Raw genomic sequence first — 15,112 nt, 5'->3', positions numbered from 1 at the left:
AGGAACATCTTACTTGGTTTTACTTAACTATATATTTACTGTAATCATTAATGTTCTTAAGAAGTAACATGAAGTAATATGTCTTGCAAAGTTAACAGCTTGTGAAATAGGCTTCATACCGGTAAGTATAATATATGGAAGCGCAAGAACACTTTGGATGTATCGTTCCATGAAGAATGTATTATTCTGAAGTATCCATTGTAATGAATCTATTTACCTGTGCTGGATGCGGTTGAAACTGAAAGTGAAAAGAAACAATCATTTACATGTTTGTACAATATGCAGTTACGATGTGTTCAAAAGTTATTTAAATTTGATTTATATGATAACATTACATCAACCCTTTTCATTTTTCTAAAAAAATATGTATATATTTATTATAGTATGTACAAATAGCTGATCATTAGTGTGCAGATGTTACTTTCGCCATATAAGGAAGATATTTTTATGACAACTGCCTTCTTTAAAACCTCCGATTGCTGCTCTGTACTTACTGGCCCTGAAACATAACAATAAGAACCATCATAGTAAAATGTAGTAAGTAGCAACAGTCGTATACTAAGATATCCTTTTGAAAACCATCCTAATGTGATATGATAGAAAGAGCTATCCAACCAAGACGTAGTGGTTATCACCATCATACAAAAATATAATAAGACAAATCCATCATTCTTTGATTTATTACTAAGATGGGAACCATAAGAATTTACGCTGATGCTTTAATTCATGATTTATGTTGGGATCATTGGTTTGCTTTTTGCAGTGGCTGTTGCTATACCATTGCTGGAAGTTACACCACATCATTAATGGTTCTTGTATAATATTATGTTTAATACGGTCGACACAAGGGTTTGGGACACTTACTGACAAGATGTCCCTGATCCACAGGGTCTTGTCGACGGGCAGAGGAAACATGTTACGGTCTCTGTAAAAAATATGAAGAATATTGAATATAAAATAAGCCTACATATACATACATACATATTATTATTATTATTATTCTTGTCTTGTGATTTATGTGATACATAAATGATATGTAAAATATGCTCTTGAACCTCCGTGGGTGGTTCTTATGAGAATGAAGTTTGATTACAGGTAATTGATTGATTAGAGGGAACGGATTCTCAAATTAAATGAAAACTTGGTCGTCTCCAATATACACACGCGGACATATGCTAATCCGGGCGATTTCACTTACATGGCAATATCAGCAAGGTTCTATTGTGTTCACTCAATCATTCAAGCAATAACAATCCCCAAAATAACACTGTATCGTAGTAATACGTAAGAGTCGTGATATAATATTACAGCAAAAAGACAACAGTCTGAAGGTCATTGCCCTGTGTGTACCTTTCAACTGCCAATCAAATGATTTACAAAATCAACCAATTATTTATTGGCATAAAAGAATAGTAAATCTTTTAGTGTGTGGTCTTTTCAATCAATACATGTTTTAATTGTCGCAATGGACCTACTCTCTATGTTGTTCGCGTTCCACACTGTTGGTTCTCGTGTCTGGGTGTAGGCACCAATGTTAAATCCAGAGATGAAGTTCTTGAAGACGTAGGCCACGAGAACCCGATTGTTGACGGAGTTGAATTTAGTTGTGAACACCACGCTGGTCTCGCTGTTGCCATTGTCACTGAAAATGAAATCAGCATAAGAACGCGATAGACTCAATCGAATAAAAAAATGATTCTTAATCAGAATTAAAGAGGGTCTTTCATGTTTAAAACAATGAAAAAGCAATCTCAAATGTTAGCTTTAAGTGGTTAAACTCGGAAGGAAATATTTCTTAATTTTGGTTTTCGTTGCAACTTCGGATATGACAAGTATAACAAAACTTAATCCTATTCCACTCTTAATCCAGACTGTATTGTATTTATCTTCATGTTCATCTTCCCCAAATGGTTTTATGTCCAACCAACTTCTTAAGCCACCACAGTTGTTATATTGGTGTCTTCCACCACACATTGTGGCTGCCCATAACTGATCTAAATACTTACGACACGACGGCAGTGACTGTAGAATAGTCAACTCCTTGTTCATCAAACTCGGCTTTCACCTGCAAACGGGTCAGATGCATGGTGTGAGAAGGTGATCAAATCATCTCATAATTACTACATTAACAAAAGATAAGATATGTATGGATGAAGAACTTCTTTATCACAATTAGAAGAGACATTTCCGTGTAGGTTATAACACCGTTATAAAGAAAGTACATTCATTCTTCTCCTTACCTAGTACTTAGTACTTCGAAATGCCCCTCAAAGCTCAAAGAAGTTACATTAACATGTTTGATGAAAAGTAGAGGCATATATTTGGCTAAAACATTTAAGAGTTCAAGACCTGCTTGTTAGGTAATGTCTGTGTTATGTGACAGTTGTTGATGACGATTTATTTGAGTAGAGACATATAATTAACTCCTTATGTTCAAAGACACAAAGTTGAAAAGACTAAAACTGCTTACCAGTGTCTCTGCGTCAGTCTTGATTGTAGCCGAAATACCAGAACTGAAGGCTACATCAAGAACAATCTTGGTGTCAACTGAAAAACAAAAATGCAATGTATACTTGTTCAACAACTTGAGTGTATTATATATCAATACCGTAATTGAAAAATACTTCGGTTGGATCTTCAATGAAATGTATTTCTTTTGATAATCATGTCAACTGTGTTGTACCTTTTGGGCTGCACGCATCCCGTTGTGCGTAAACCTGTCACACAAACAGGAAACTAGAATAAAACTGGTCTTTAAAAATCATTTAGAAATGATACACATAAGCAAAAGAATATATGGATGTCAACTTCTTTATTATGAGGAACACAACGTTTCGGAGCATATGTTTACTCCTTCACCTGAAGAAGGATAATAAAGAAGTTGACATCCATATATTCTCTTCCTAAGATTAATACTGTTCTTTTAACATGACTTTCTACTCGCCATAAAAGCATCTTCCCCATGTCAACTTACCTCCTGCATCCAGAGTTCCGGAACCCCCATCCTCTGTTATAACCTGACGCTTGCGCCTGTGGAGGCGAAGATCGTGTTCTGTGGGCAACAGGAAGTCTTCGAACTCAAAATCGAGTTCTTCGTGTATCAGTCGACTTGGCGCCTGAGTGAGCGTCCTTGCCCTGGAGGTGTCGGGTAGCCTTGGATCTATGACAGATGTATTTACACTTGCATGGTCTGTTCGTGTTCGATGGCCCTTGCGAAATTGAATCAGATTGTCCGTTGCAAGCAGAGTTTCTAGTTGATCGTCGTCAGCTGAAAAAACGGTAAAATGACCGCGTTAAAGGAGCTCTCCGACTAAATTAATGTGTGTATGAAATGTATTTTTGACTTGTCTCACATCATTATACAAGCAGCTTCAAGTTCCGGAGTTATGATCATTAATAGTGTTTGGGGTAATGTCCTACGAATGCTCCTCTCTAATAATTGTCCGAGGAGCGGGTTTTCGTACAAACCTGGTGTTTTTCAGTGAAACAGTCATATAATCGTCACCACTAGGTTGCCTTTTACGTTCAATAGAATCTGTTTAGGCAGATAATCGAGACTGATCATATAATCAGGGTCTGGACACTTGTTCAGCGTATGGCGATTATATACGGGTCCGATGTATATTCTTTTTAAAGGACCTATGCACTTTACAGAGATAATTGAATGTTCAATACGAACCAAGCTTGACCACTGATTGCGTCGCGATGACCAGCACCACGAAAGCGTTGACGACCACAGCGGACAGAAGGAGGGTGGTTCCTGCAACAAAGAAAAATTACAATAGACAGTGCCTTGAACCTGGTCTATGCACGAACGCTTAGTGGCCCTTTGAATGAAAAGGAGTATCGACTAATACTACACAAATATATCGATAAACACGAAACAGAGTTTTCATAAGAGTGTTTTGGGTGTGGTTCTGTGCACTGTATGAGTTCTGAAATATATGTAAAAATAGTTGTGTGGTGTATATTGTTTTCTTCAAAAACCCGCATTATATACAGATGGGTCAAGTCAAATCTGTGTTGTAGTGTGAATTTTATATTTAACTGACACATTTCGCTTTAACGGAAGACGTTTCATTTTAAGTGTGCGTCATATTCGAAGTTCCTTACACATCATCGAAGCATTATTCCAAAGCATCGCATATTAAGCATTGAAGATAACAAATAATCAAGAACAATCATCATTCTTAAGTTTGGCAACAAACAAACAATTTTACACCCAATGGAAAATCCGTTTCGGCAGATAATTGAAACTGATTATTCTCTGGAGTTGACGTTTTATATTTGACAAGAGCTAAATGTGAAGCCATGAAGCATATCAAAGATGGTTCTGTTAAATAGTAGCAAATGTAGATGATATGACGCACTAAACATACAGATTACAGTGCCGAAATTTACTTGTAAAGTTTAATGGTTCGGTCCTCATTACAAAGAGTTTCAGTGCGGGGCGCAACAAACGAATACAATGTCATGCATGGTGTCTTGTTAACGACGGAAAACTGGAAAATCAATCTGATGTTTTATAGTTTGCACGTGTAAAATGGAAATGATACTCTTCTTCGATAATATTTAATCGCACAGTTCATAACAATTAAGTGACATTTAGATGTTGTAAGTATTTATTAATAAAGGTGGGGTTGCCTTTCGAGATCGGGTGCTATGGCAAGTACGTTTATGAAATGGCTTTCTCTATGTAGGTACAAGGACCTGCACGATGCATTGACAAAAATTGTTGTTCTTTGTTTAAATCGGTGTCAACCGTCTTAGAATACGCTTCAATTTTGCAATTCTATTCTGAATAACAATATTACACTGCTACACTCACACATTGCAGTATTCTGAAGATTCTCATCGAGTGTGTCATTTTTATATAGTAAAACATTATTAGAAAAGCATTACATGGGGACATCTGAAGACTGAAATGTTCGCTGAAGATTTATTAACACAAGTATTTTGAATGAACGCTTACCCGAAAACATGGTAGCACTATTTGATGGGAATATATCCAGGCACAGTTATAAAGTTCCTATTGGGGCAATCAAGATGTCCATTGCACAACCATGGTCTTTTCTTAAAGCTTCTTTGAATTTCTTCTGCTAACTACCTTCACCAACATCCAAGTTCAACACTAACTGACGCTCTGTCCTGTTTTCGCTTTTATATATATGGTTGTTAAAACAATGCCAATTTCTAAAGATTAAAAAGAAACAGTAGGAAGCGATTAATTAAATACCAGACATCACAGAGACGGGTTGCGATGTGTTTGTTTTAAGAGTTTAGATGACTCGTTGATTTCACAGCCGAAACGCCTGGGGGATAACCTTGTTGGACTAATCCCCTTTGTTCTCTTGACACGGACAACAATTAAACAGCAGCAATTGTTTCAATTAAACAGTAATGACACCTGTCGGGGATGTTCAAGGATAAGTAATGTAATTTAAGCAATTCACAGACAAGGCGAATACAGGTATTTGATTTGCTTGAAGACATATTCTTATGCGTATTCCCTGTGATATACAGAGGTTTTGACGACCGCTGGGAACTGTGTATATGTGAAACTGTACTTTTTCCTTTTCGTTATTAGGCTATTATATGTTTATTGTTTCTGCTTAATTATTTTTCCATTTGTTTTTTAATGCGATGACTATATAAACCATATGCATGTCATGTAAGGAGAGGTCTGGATTAACGCATTCATTTAGCACATTACAATTTCATTATAATTCAAATTAGAAAGGAATTGAAGCAATTTTTTCTTGGTAAAGTTTATTTGCTCGTCAATTTATAGTAAATTAAAATTATGTTTAAAAAAACACCACAACAGTTAATCGGTTTAAGTCTCTGTTTATAGAATAAGGGACCTAGAATTTGATCGACTTTATTCGTTGCCTGTCTGTTCCTGAGACATGTATGCCTGTAAACTAGTTCTCAGTACTTGTATCATCATTTACTTACTACTTTACTTATTAAGATCATACATATGGAATATATTCATTAAATACCAACAACCCCAGTTACATCAAATCAGCCTGGTATTTGTCCACTTTGAGTACACATATTCAATTTTTTGACAGGTGAGTGTTAATTAGCTCCAGGCAATTGTTACCTTCGCATGACCGCTTATTGTCCGACCTCGACCAACCAACAATGGCGTCACGACAAAGTAGCTTGCTTAACAACAATCTGCCAAAACAGTAGTCACTAATTTAACAGAACTTCTGTATAAGACGATCTAGATTTAACCTAGTTATAATCTATTACTTGCTCTAACATTACGACATTTATGGAACAAAACGAAATGATGTCATTATTTGTCTTTGGGTTCAAGTACACAATCTCTTTGTTGGTTGGTGAACATCACTATCTTAAGAAAAAGTGCAACAGATGTGAAATGTTTAATTTAATTTGAAAAGAAAGTTTTCCATAATTGTGAATTGTTATATCATTACTAACAATATCGGTATTCTCAAGATATTATGTAAAATTTATATTGGATTATCAAATGAGGTTTTATTGACCATTTTTTGATAACGTGAGAGAAACACGGGTACTCTCCCTTACTCCATATATGCGTTTGCCTGAGATCTATGCTAAGTTTGGGGTATTTTTCGATATATAGCGGGTAATCTTGATGATATGAATATGATTGTTTGTTCTTCAAACGTATCAAATAAAAAAGAATGCATTTGGTCTGTATTATGTAAACAGATATATGGTCACTCTACAGCAAAACAAGTAGTCCAAATAAAAGCAACCGAACCCTTTCCATAATCATAAGAGTCAATTTTAAGATTCCGACTACCTGTATATTATGGGCATGCGTTTATGAATCCATATGAAATGGCCATGATGCAAGTGGTTCGCGAAAAGAATGGATAATACTTGTCTGAATATACTTATCGATAAAGTTATAAAGTTATCCAGAGCTTGAAACGACAAAGGTAAACACCTTACCTATCTCTATCCATCATGACAATACTCGATTGCGATGATAGACATGGAAATAGCAAAGTATTGGATGAAAAGTGGTTTGTTTGCTAAACCACAGTCATTACTATTATTTACTGCACCTCATGCAAACAATGTATATTTCATACAGCACCCTAAACATTGACAAAATACGTGACCTCATCAATGACAAAGGTTTTGGAATGTTAAGTATTTTAAATGAGATTTAATTGTGCATAAATGCATCGTTAGTATCTGTTTGTTTGCTAAACCACAGTCATTACTATTATTTACTGCACCTCATGCAAACAATGTATATTTCATACAGCACCCTAAACATTGACAAAATACGTGACCTCATCAATGACAAAGCTTTTGGAATGTTAAGTATTTTAAATGAGATTTAATTGTGCATAAATGCATCGTTAGTATCTGTTGGTTACGTGATCCTGTGTTTCACAAAGTGCAAGTTACCTTCCGCAAAAAGCACCGTGTAAAACTTTATAAATTAGTGATGAAAATCAAGGAAAACCTGTTTTATACCGGCCTATTTTGGGTGTGTCCATGCTTAGCGGGAATGCTCTGAGTATGTTTTGTATCGTTCTGCCTTTTACTTTTCACTATGCTAACCGAACCGAGGACACAGTATCGTTCACCCCAGATAATTGCACGTTTGAATATGAGAATATATCTTGATATGTAACAATGTTGAGGAGTGAAAGAATCACATCTGTGTCTGCACATGAACAGGAATCTCATTCGACAACGATTCACAAGAAAGTTGGCATCTAAAGATCTCTAATCATATATATATACACTCAAATACCATTTGATTCAATCTCAACACCAACAATTACCATGGCTATGAGTAATAGTAAATTTGATATGTTGTTAAAAGTTGAGCGAAATTATGCTGTTTGGGACTCTGTTGTCTGATTACCCCACCCATGTTGTTATCATTTATCTAATTTCATTATTATGTATTGTAAATTGTTTGCCCGATGAATCAAGTAGAACTATTATAAGACATGAGCACGGCGGTTTGAGATTTTGACTACAGATTCGATTTTTGTGTGAAATAAAATGGGCGGCTATACGAAATAATGCAATGTATTCCATGATACTTTCACTCTATGCATCGCTGTAGTTGATGTAGTAACATTGAAGTAGTGTTGAATCGCGATATGCGATGGCAGCCCAGTTCAAGCCATGTTTATATGGCTGATAAATACGTTCAGTGTTTGTACAATGAGGAAAGGGACCCAACTTAGGTTGTATTTATTTGTTTAGTGTGTCAGGACTCCAGTCTGCCACTGCATATGATAACAATATGATCTATAGCTAGGAATTGTGCAATAACGACACGCCTAGTGTGTGACCTTGGCACACACAGTACATAGCAGTCTATAGATGAGGCTCAACGTGCTTGGGGGGGGGGGGGGGGGGCGGTAATCCAAGTGTCACCAAACCCTTGCTCCATTTCATTCTCTATCTTACCATCTGTAATCAAAGATAAAATTCAAAACATATACCCCGTCGAAATATCAAATAAAGGACACGACAATACTCATATGATTTGCAAGCCAGATCCAGGTGTTTTATTTAAATTTGTGTGTCACTTTGTTTTCATTTTAACCTTTAGTTGGTGGGTGTATGTGTAATGACTATTTTGTCTTTCTTTCTGTCTTTGAGTCCATACTTTGAGGTCCATAATAAGATAAAGTTATTTACAAAAGCTTTGGGGGGGATCGACGAGCTACTCCACCAGCTTAACACATTACTGATTTTTCTTAATTGTGAGGGTGGGCTAAAGTGGTGGGATGGTTAACGTGTTCTTTTATAACACAGGGCACCTGGGTCTGTTCTTAAACATGGGCTTAATGTGTTTTGGTGACAATAGGATCAACGTGAATCTGATTAGGTAACGAAATATTAACCGTCAAGCCAGACGAAAAGAGTCCCGATTATCCGACGAAACAGATTCCATTGGACCTAAAAGTCAAAAAGTGTCAGTGACGAAACCAGGTGTTCGTTAAAAGGGCATGTCCTGTCCTACCGGTATCACCCGCCACTCACACAAATCAAATGATGTGTTTTGATGTACATTTGTCCAGGCTGTACAATCTTGGATTACACAATTGACATATTTTCCAGTTTGACCCTTTACTTCAATCTTATATCTATTCATATGGTTAGATAGTATGCCGCTGATAACCAAAAGATTTGGTTAATGTGAAAAGGAAAGCTGCTTATGTAGGGAAGAAGGCGAAACCTGAACACCCGCTTGACTTCCCCAGAATACATATGACCTGATAAGCCACATCTTGTCGTTACCATTTGAATAACATCGCCTCACAAAGTTGATCGACCTTAGTCTACCCTTTCATCATTGACAACTACTTACATTTATTGACTGGTCAAGAGACCCAGTATTATCACATATGCCCAATTGTAATATCATGGGGAAATATTCTATTGAGAGTACCATGCGAGTCAATATGTACTCAGCGACACTCACGATATAAGCAAATATATTCTCACGCCATGCTTAGTGACACATGATTTAACGCACTCCTACATAGCTTACATTGTGCGACACTTTGCTGGCTTACGTTCGACGTGTACAACAAGCTTCTGTTATGAATGACAACCCCGTGCTGCAATGTTTGATATCTACTGAAGCGAAGAGATTCATAGCTCAACAGATATTTAGCTGGACGGGAGTTAATCCTGGGGGATCGAGATATGTCATATCATGGTCACAGGGAGGCCGTTTTTTTCATATTGCTTTTGATTGCTGGATGTTGCGTGATGACTGTATTGCATTTGTTCTGTACCTCATTTACTGACATGGAGGCCAGGTATCAGCATTGGGAATAGTATATGAATAGTATCTGACCACAGTATGAACATGTGTATGTATGTTACACATCTGGGATTAACCCTCATGCCTCATGTTGTTTTTAAGTAAATGCATTTTTGGCCACAAACTTCAGATCTGAAGGTCGTTAAAGAAACATGAATAGAATTTCCAAATTATATTTTTGTTTTCTTGAAAATGTAACGTAGGAAGGAAAATAGTGGGGACGGAGTTTTAAAGATATTTTTCAACAGGTTTTAATTATTTGTATTGATAGCCCACAGCAAATGAAGTTTTTTCTAAACATTTCACTTACTTCTTCATGCTGGAAAAAAAGGACACACACCGCTTTTCATTTATTTAGGTCGGTGGATTCGTAAACCAAGTTTACAAGCAGTCCGACCTTTAGATTATTAAATTTCAACAGTATCCTTTCTTTTTACTGAACTATTTCCCCGACTTGCACGGTTGTAGAATTATTATTTTTCAGTTGGGTAACTGTATATTCTCGGAGAGTGCATTGTCGTTACATCGCAGAGTGTCAGCTTAATATGGGAGGAAAGCCCGAAGTGGAGTATGTCCCAGACGCTTACCACTTTGGCGAATCACATGAGCACGGATATGATGCTGGAAAACCAAGCATAATATAATAATTTGAGCCAGGTGTCCTAGGTAGTTTAAGAGCCGAATCCCTGTACATTGAATTGCAGAGCCTAAGACGACTGTGCTTCCCACTATATAGTCTTCCCTCATCATGGAATTTTGCTGTTTATATACGTCAATGAAACCATGACAATATATCGTGACTAACTAAATACACCCTTATGCATTATTGCACTTACTCGTAATCTGTATAGGTCTGTACAATTTTTCTTATATAAGGACTTTTTTCAAATAGCCAACGAGACAAATGTCCTGATTAATCCCAACAATGAAAGTGGGCAAAAAGACGCAATCGACCAACGCTTGTCTGGGAACACGTGTGCCTATGAAATGTCACCGAACCAGTTTCTGAAAATATTCTGGGTCAAGATCCTAGACAATGGCAGAAAGGGTATGGTCCATCGATCTCCCTCGCACCCTAGCCCGTCCTTCTAACATGGTCGGGTGGGTGAGGACAATCGAAGTCAGACTCAACTGACCCGTGGCAACAGTTTCATGAAATGAGCATTGGGTAAAATTGGACAAACTAGGTGTCCCGCATCTCAAAATGCATTATACAAAAGGACATTGTTTATCATGTGGATATCAGATCTTTTGAATATAGATTTGATACAGCGTCATTTTACTTCTGTTGTATATGTGCGTGTTTCTTTTAACAGTTATTCAGTTATAAATGTACATGTGGTAATTAGTTTCGTGCGTACTTTCGTTTCAACTCAGTATTCGTAAATACATTTTTACAAAAAACAAAACAAAAACAAACTTACTGTAGAACTGTAACAAATAAAAATATAATCACTTGGAATCCTACAGCATAAACCCTATAGTACCCGGTTAGACGTTCCCCAAACATATGTCATACCTTGTTTTTGCGTACAGCACTAAAAACAGATTTCATAAACTTAACGCCACAATCAGCAATATTCCAGCAATATGATGGCGACCACCAAATATTTGAGTCTGTGAACAAAATAAGTGATTGATATTATGAGCAACGATCAACGCCGTCGTGTACGATGAGACGCAGGCAGCCTAGTCGCCGAGCCTGACCACCCGATCCATTTGGTCGCCACGCACGACCAGCATAGGCTGCTTATCCCAACGAATGAGCAATACTAGTTAAGAAACTAAACTTCGGATAAAACGATTTGATTCGAGTAATTCGAGTACATTAAAAAATGTTTAATATTAAACTCAGTGGTTGTATTTGCGAGCCAAACACACGTTAAACGAGTTCCCTTAACGACATCATGCTACATAGAATTCGTCATTTCAACGTCTCGATGGAAAGAGAATTATAAACGCTTCGTTGCTATCAATGAATAACATTAAGAAGTACATCACGGGTCGGGTAGCCTAGTGGTTAAAGCGTTCGCTCGTCACGCAGAAGACCCGGGTTCGATTCCCGGCATGGGTACAATGTGTGAAGCCCATTTCTGGTGTCCCCCGCCGTGATATTGCTGGAATATTGCTAAAAGCGGCGTAAAACCATACTCACTCACTCAATCCCATTATGTCATCTCGGTACCGGTAGGAATCCATATTGGATGACGTGACTAGTTCGGCTTCAACCGTTGCCGTAACGTAAAACTGAAAGTGCACTTTGCTTTCGATTTGCCAATCATACAAAAATGTTGTTTCTATGAACCTAATTGTAAGTCGGGATCAGGCGGTAAACTGATCTGGCGGCCAGAGCTATTATGTCATATCGCTTATCCTGTCCTGACCAGAGTAGCTGAATAAATCGATCGAACCCGAGAGTACGAAGCAAGTTCTATTGAACCCAAAGTCGAAACATGAACATTTCCCATATTTTGTACAATAATTTAAGAAAAGTAAGAAATAAAGGGACTAACCCCTTTCCATATTCGATAGAAATCTCAGCTAAAAGCAGAGTCTATTGTACGATTCCGAAATAGTGATGATGCGAGGTGTTCGCGAAAAGGTAAGACATATACTCACCGTCACTACACATATGTTTCGAAATCTAGTTCAACGTGTGTGCTTTAGTTACTGTTTTATCATTGAACAAGGGAGATAGTTCTCTGGATATACACCTTCCTTATTACAATGAATGCGACGTTTCTGTGTAGATGCGAACGGCGTTATCAAGCAAGTGATGATAAAGAAGTTATCTGCCGTCTTCGTGGCAATTACAGCCATCATCAACAATCACTTGCTTGATGACGCTGTTCGTATCAGCACAGACACGTCGCATTCATTGTAATATGGAAGTTGTATATCCATAGAACTCTCTCCCTTGTTCATCAAACTAACTTCTAAATGCCACTTGGGGCGTAGGTTAGCCTAGTGGTTAAAGCGTTCGCTCGTCACGCCGAATACCCGGGCTCGATTCCCGACATGGGTTCAATGTGTGAAGCCCATTTCTGGTGTCCCCGGCCGTGATATTGCTGGAATATTGCTAAAAGCGGCGTAAAACCACTTTCACTCACTCACTCAATCACTCACTAAATGCCACTTAAAGAAGTTATGCTTTATCATCGTCCTGTAACGACTATACAGATTATCTAAAGCATCTAAAAATAAAACGTCAACGTGGAAAACCAGTATCGTTTATCAGACGAAACAGATTCCACTGGCAAAGAGACAAAACATCTGTAACACGACAATGTTACAATCATAAACTAAAATGCCTCTCATTTTGTCTCAGAGCTGCATGCGGCCCGTTTACCCACTCTTCAAATAAAGCCACAGGTAGCCGGACGTCCACTGTGAACTGTAGCCTGGGTTATATTAGTTTTAACTTGGTTTTCAGACCACAATGAGAGCAATCCAATTACTATTGTGAACTATTCATGCAAAATAACCATTTGCCATTAGTCACTTGTTACATTGCAAGGTTTCACAGTAGAGACCCGAAGGTCACCTGTTATAATGGCCAGTCCTTACAAGACCGACCCCTGCTTTGTGCAACATCCAGCGGATGCTGTCCAGCAGACAAACACACCACCCTCCACCCCTTTCCCTGAACCAGGGTTAAGTTACCCTGGTCATAGCTCAATAGAGGAGTGGGCGGTGGTCAATGGTCTGGTCCAGTGGAACCATTGTAACGCTAGACGCCAGGCATGTGGACATTGGCTTAATGCGACTTCTAAGAAAACGAGAGGCCCTATACTATGCTTAATTTGAGTTCTTTACAAGCTGGTGTGTATCCCAGTGTGAAAATAAATCTCTTGGCTAGAATTACCACTGGGAAGTAATATTTCGACCTTTCAAGTAATTTAGCGTACAATATCAAATTTGTAAATGTTTCATACCCACTTCTGGATGACTAGATCACTATGTCGTTTCGATGTCGCTTACAACATATTCCGAGTGGTAAAAGTGTGGATTGGTTGATCAGATCACAAGACGTCACGACCTGTTTCGTTTGGCGGAAAGCACTTCAACATTATTATGTTAAAGCAGTATTTGGTCAGTTAGAGGTTGATCATAGTGAAACATTCGACACTTTAGGGATAATTCGTCGTTTTTGTTTTGTACTGTTTCAGGGAAACTTCGAGTCTCTTCATCATTCACTTGACGAAAGGACCAGAAGTAACCTCGAAACTTTACAAACCAAAATGAAGTTGTTATCCATAAAGTTCCATGTCGTCATTTTCTTCTCACTTCTAAATGACCATGAAAGACATCATGATCTCAGCCATTTTCAGACCGTCTTCTATTTTTGGCGTTCCATTAGCGTCAAATATGATCCGCAGTGCCATGCTTCTATGTTAGTTAGTGGCCAGTGTAATATATCTGTATTATATGTTCATATTTCGCACCATAACGCAAGGATGCGCAATTAACCTCATCCTTCCGCACATCTTGGGAGATTGCGTTCGTAGTATTCAAAACTTAAAGTTTCTCTCTTAAAGAACTATGTCCCTAATCATAAAAATGTTCCATTCGTTTGAAATGTTATTATAAAAACCGACTGACAGTCGATGGTGGTTTCAAGCCGCGAGAACAAGTCGTGTGAACTGTGCAGTCTTGTGCAGACTTGGAAGATCTTCATTTGTTTGCAGTCACGATTCTTCCCGAGGTCGATGTCTGGTCAAGAATAATACATACCTACACATACATTAGACCCTACCCACGTGACACTAGCCTTGACCCCCATACCCAACCAAAGTGACCAAACCCCAGACGACACCCTAGGCAACAATGAAAGAAGAATGACAAGTTATTTGCAATAGGAGCTTGCCAAACAATTGGCTTTTTTCTGGTCCAAAACTGGACTTGCAAGGTGCTGACCAAGGTTTTCATGCTTGGCTGCATTCTCGTGTCTTGAATAGAAGGCATGATTCAAACAAGGCCAATTAGCACGTATTGACATTGAGCGAAGCTAGGTATTAACGCGGTACGAACATTACAAAGGGGGATTAATTCCGGGGATTATGAAGAGGTGCTACTAGGACTCTCACGCTTGCTTTAATGTCAGCGATGGAGTTTATATATTTACATATCAATGACATTAATGACCACACCTGTACACAGGTAGAACTACAGGTGAGAACTTACAATGATGTATATCAACTGTGCGTTTGTTTTTAGACTTGCATCAGTAAATCATATGATATCCATATTCAACAACGACAAAGAAGCAAGTAATGTTGTTCACGATCAACAATA

The 15,112-nt window shown here is 37.9% G+C and overlaps 1 protein-coding gene across 1 annotated transcript in view; it reads right to left on the bottom strand.

The window, feature by feature from the left end:
• Nucleotides 1-15,112, bottom strand: part of LOC139463869 (uncharacterized) — a 41,890-nt gene that overhangs the window by 26,088 nt on the left and 690 nt on the right. The window contains exons 2-9 of the mRNA XM_071245265.1: nucleotides 3,680-3,760; nucleotides 2,975-3,268; nucleotides 2,471-2,547; nucleotides 2,007-2,065; nucleotides 1,476-1,642; nucleotides 865-925; nucleotides 495-499; nucleotides 218-238 (exon numbers count right to left, since the gene is read on the bottom strand). Of these exons, the coding sequence (XP_071101366.1) occupies nucleotides 218-238; nucleotides 495-499; nucleotides 865-925; nucleotides 1,476-1,642; nucleotides 2,007-2,065; nucleotides 2,471-2,547; nucleotides 2,975-3,268; nucleotides 3,680-3,760 (765 nt within the window). The remainder of the gene's footprint in view (nucleotides 1-217; nucleotides 239-494; nucleotides 500-864; nucleotides 926-1,475; nucleotides 1,643-2,006; nucleotides 2,066-2,470; nucleotides 2,548-2,974; nucleotides 3,269-3,679; nucleotides 3,761-15,112) is intronic.

Source organism: Haliotis cracherodii, unplaced genomic scaffold (genome assembly GCF_022045235.1).
Source record: "Haliotis cracherodii isolate W230 unplaced genomic scaffold, xgHalCrac1.p SCAF_16, whole genome shotgun sequence".
Lineage (NCBI taxonomy): Eukaryota > Metazoa > Mollusca > Gastropoda > Lepetellida > Haliotidae > Haliotis > Haliotis cracherodii.
Note: the sequence above shows the minus strand (reverse complement) of the source record. Positions and strands in the feature narration are given on the sequence as shown.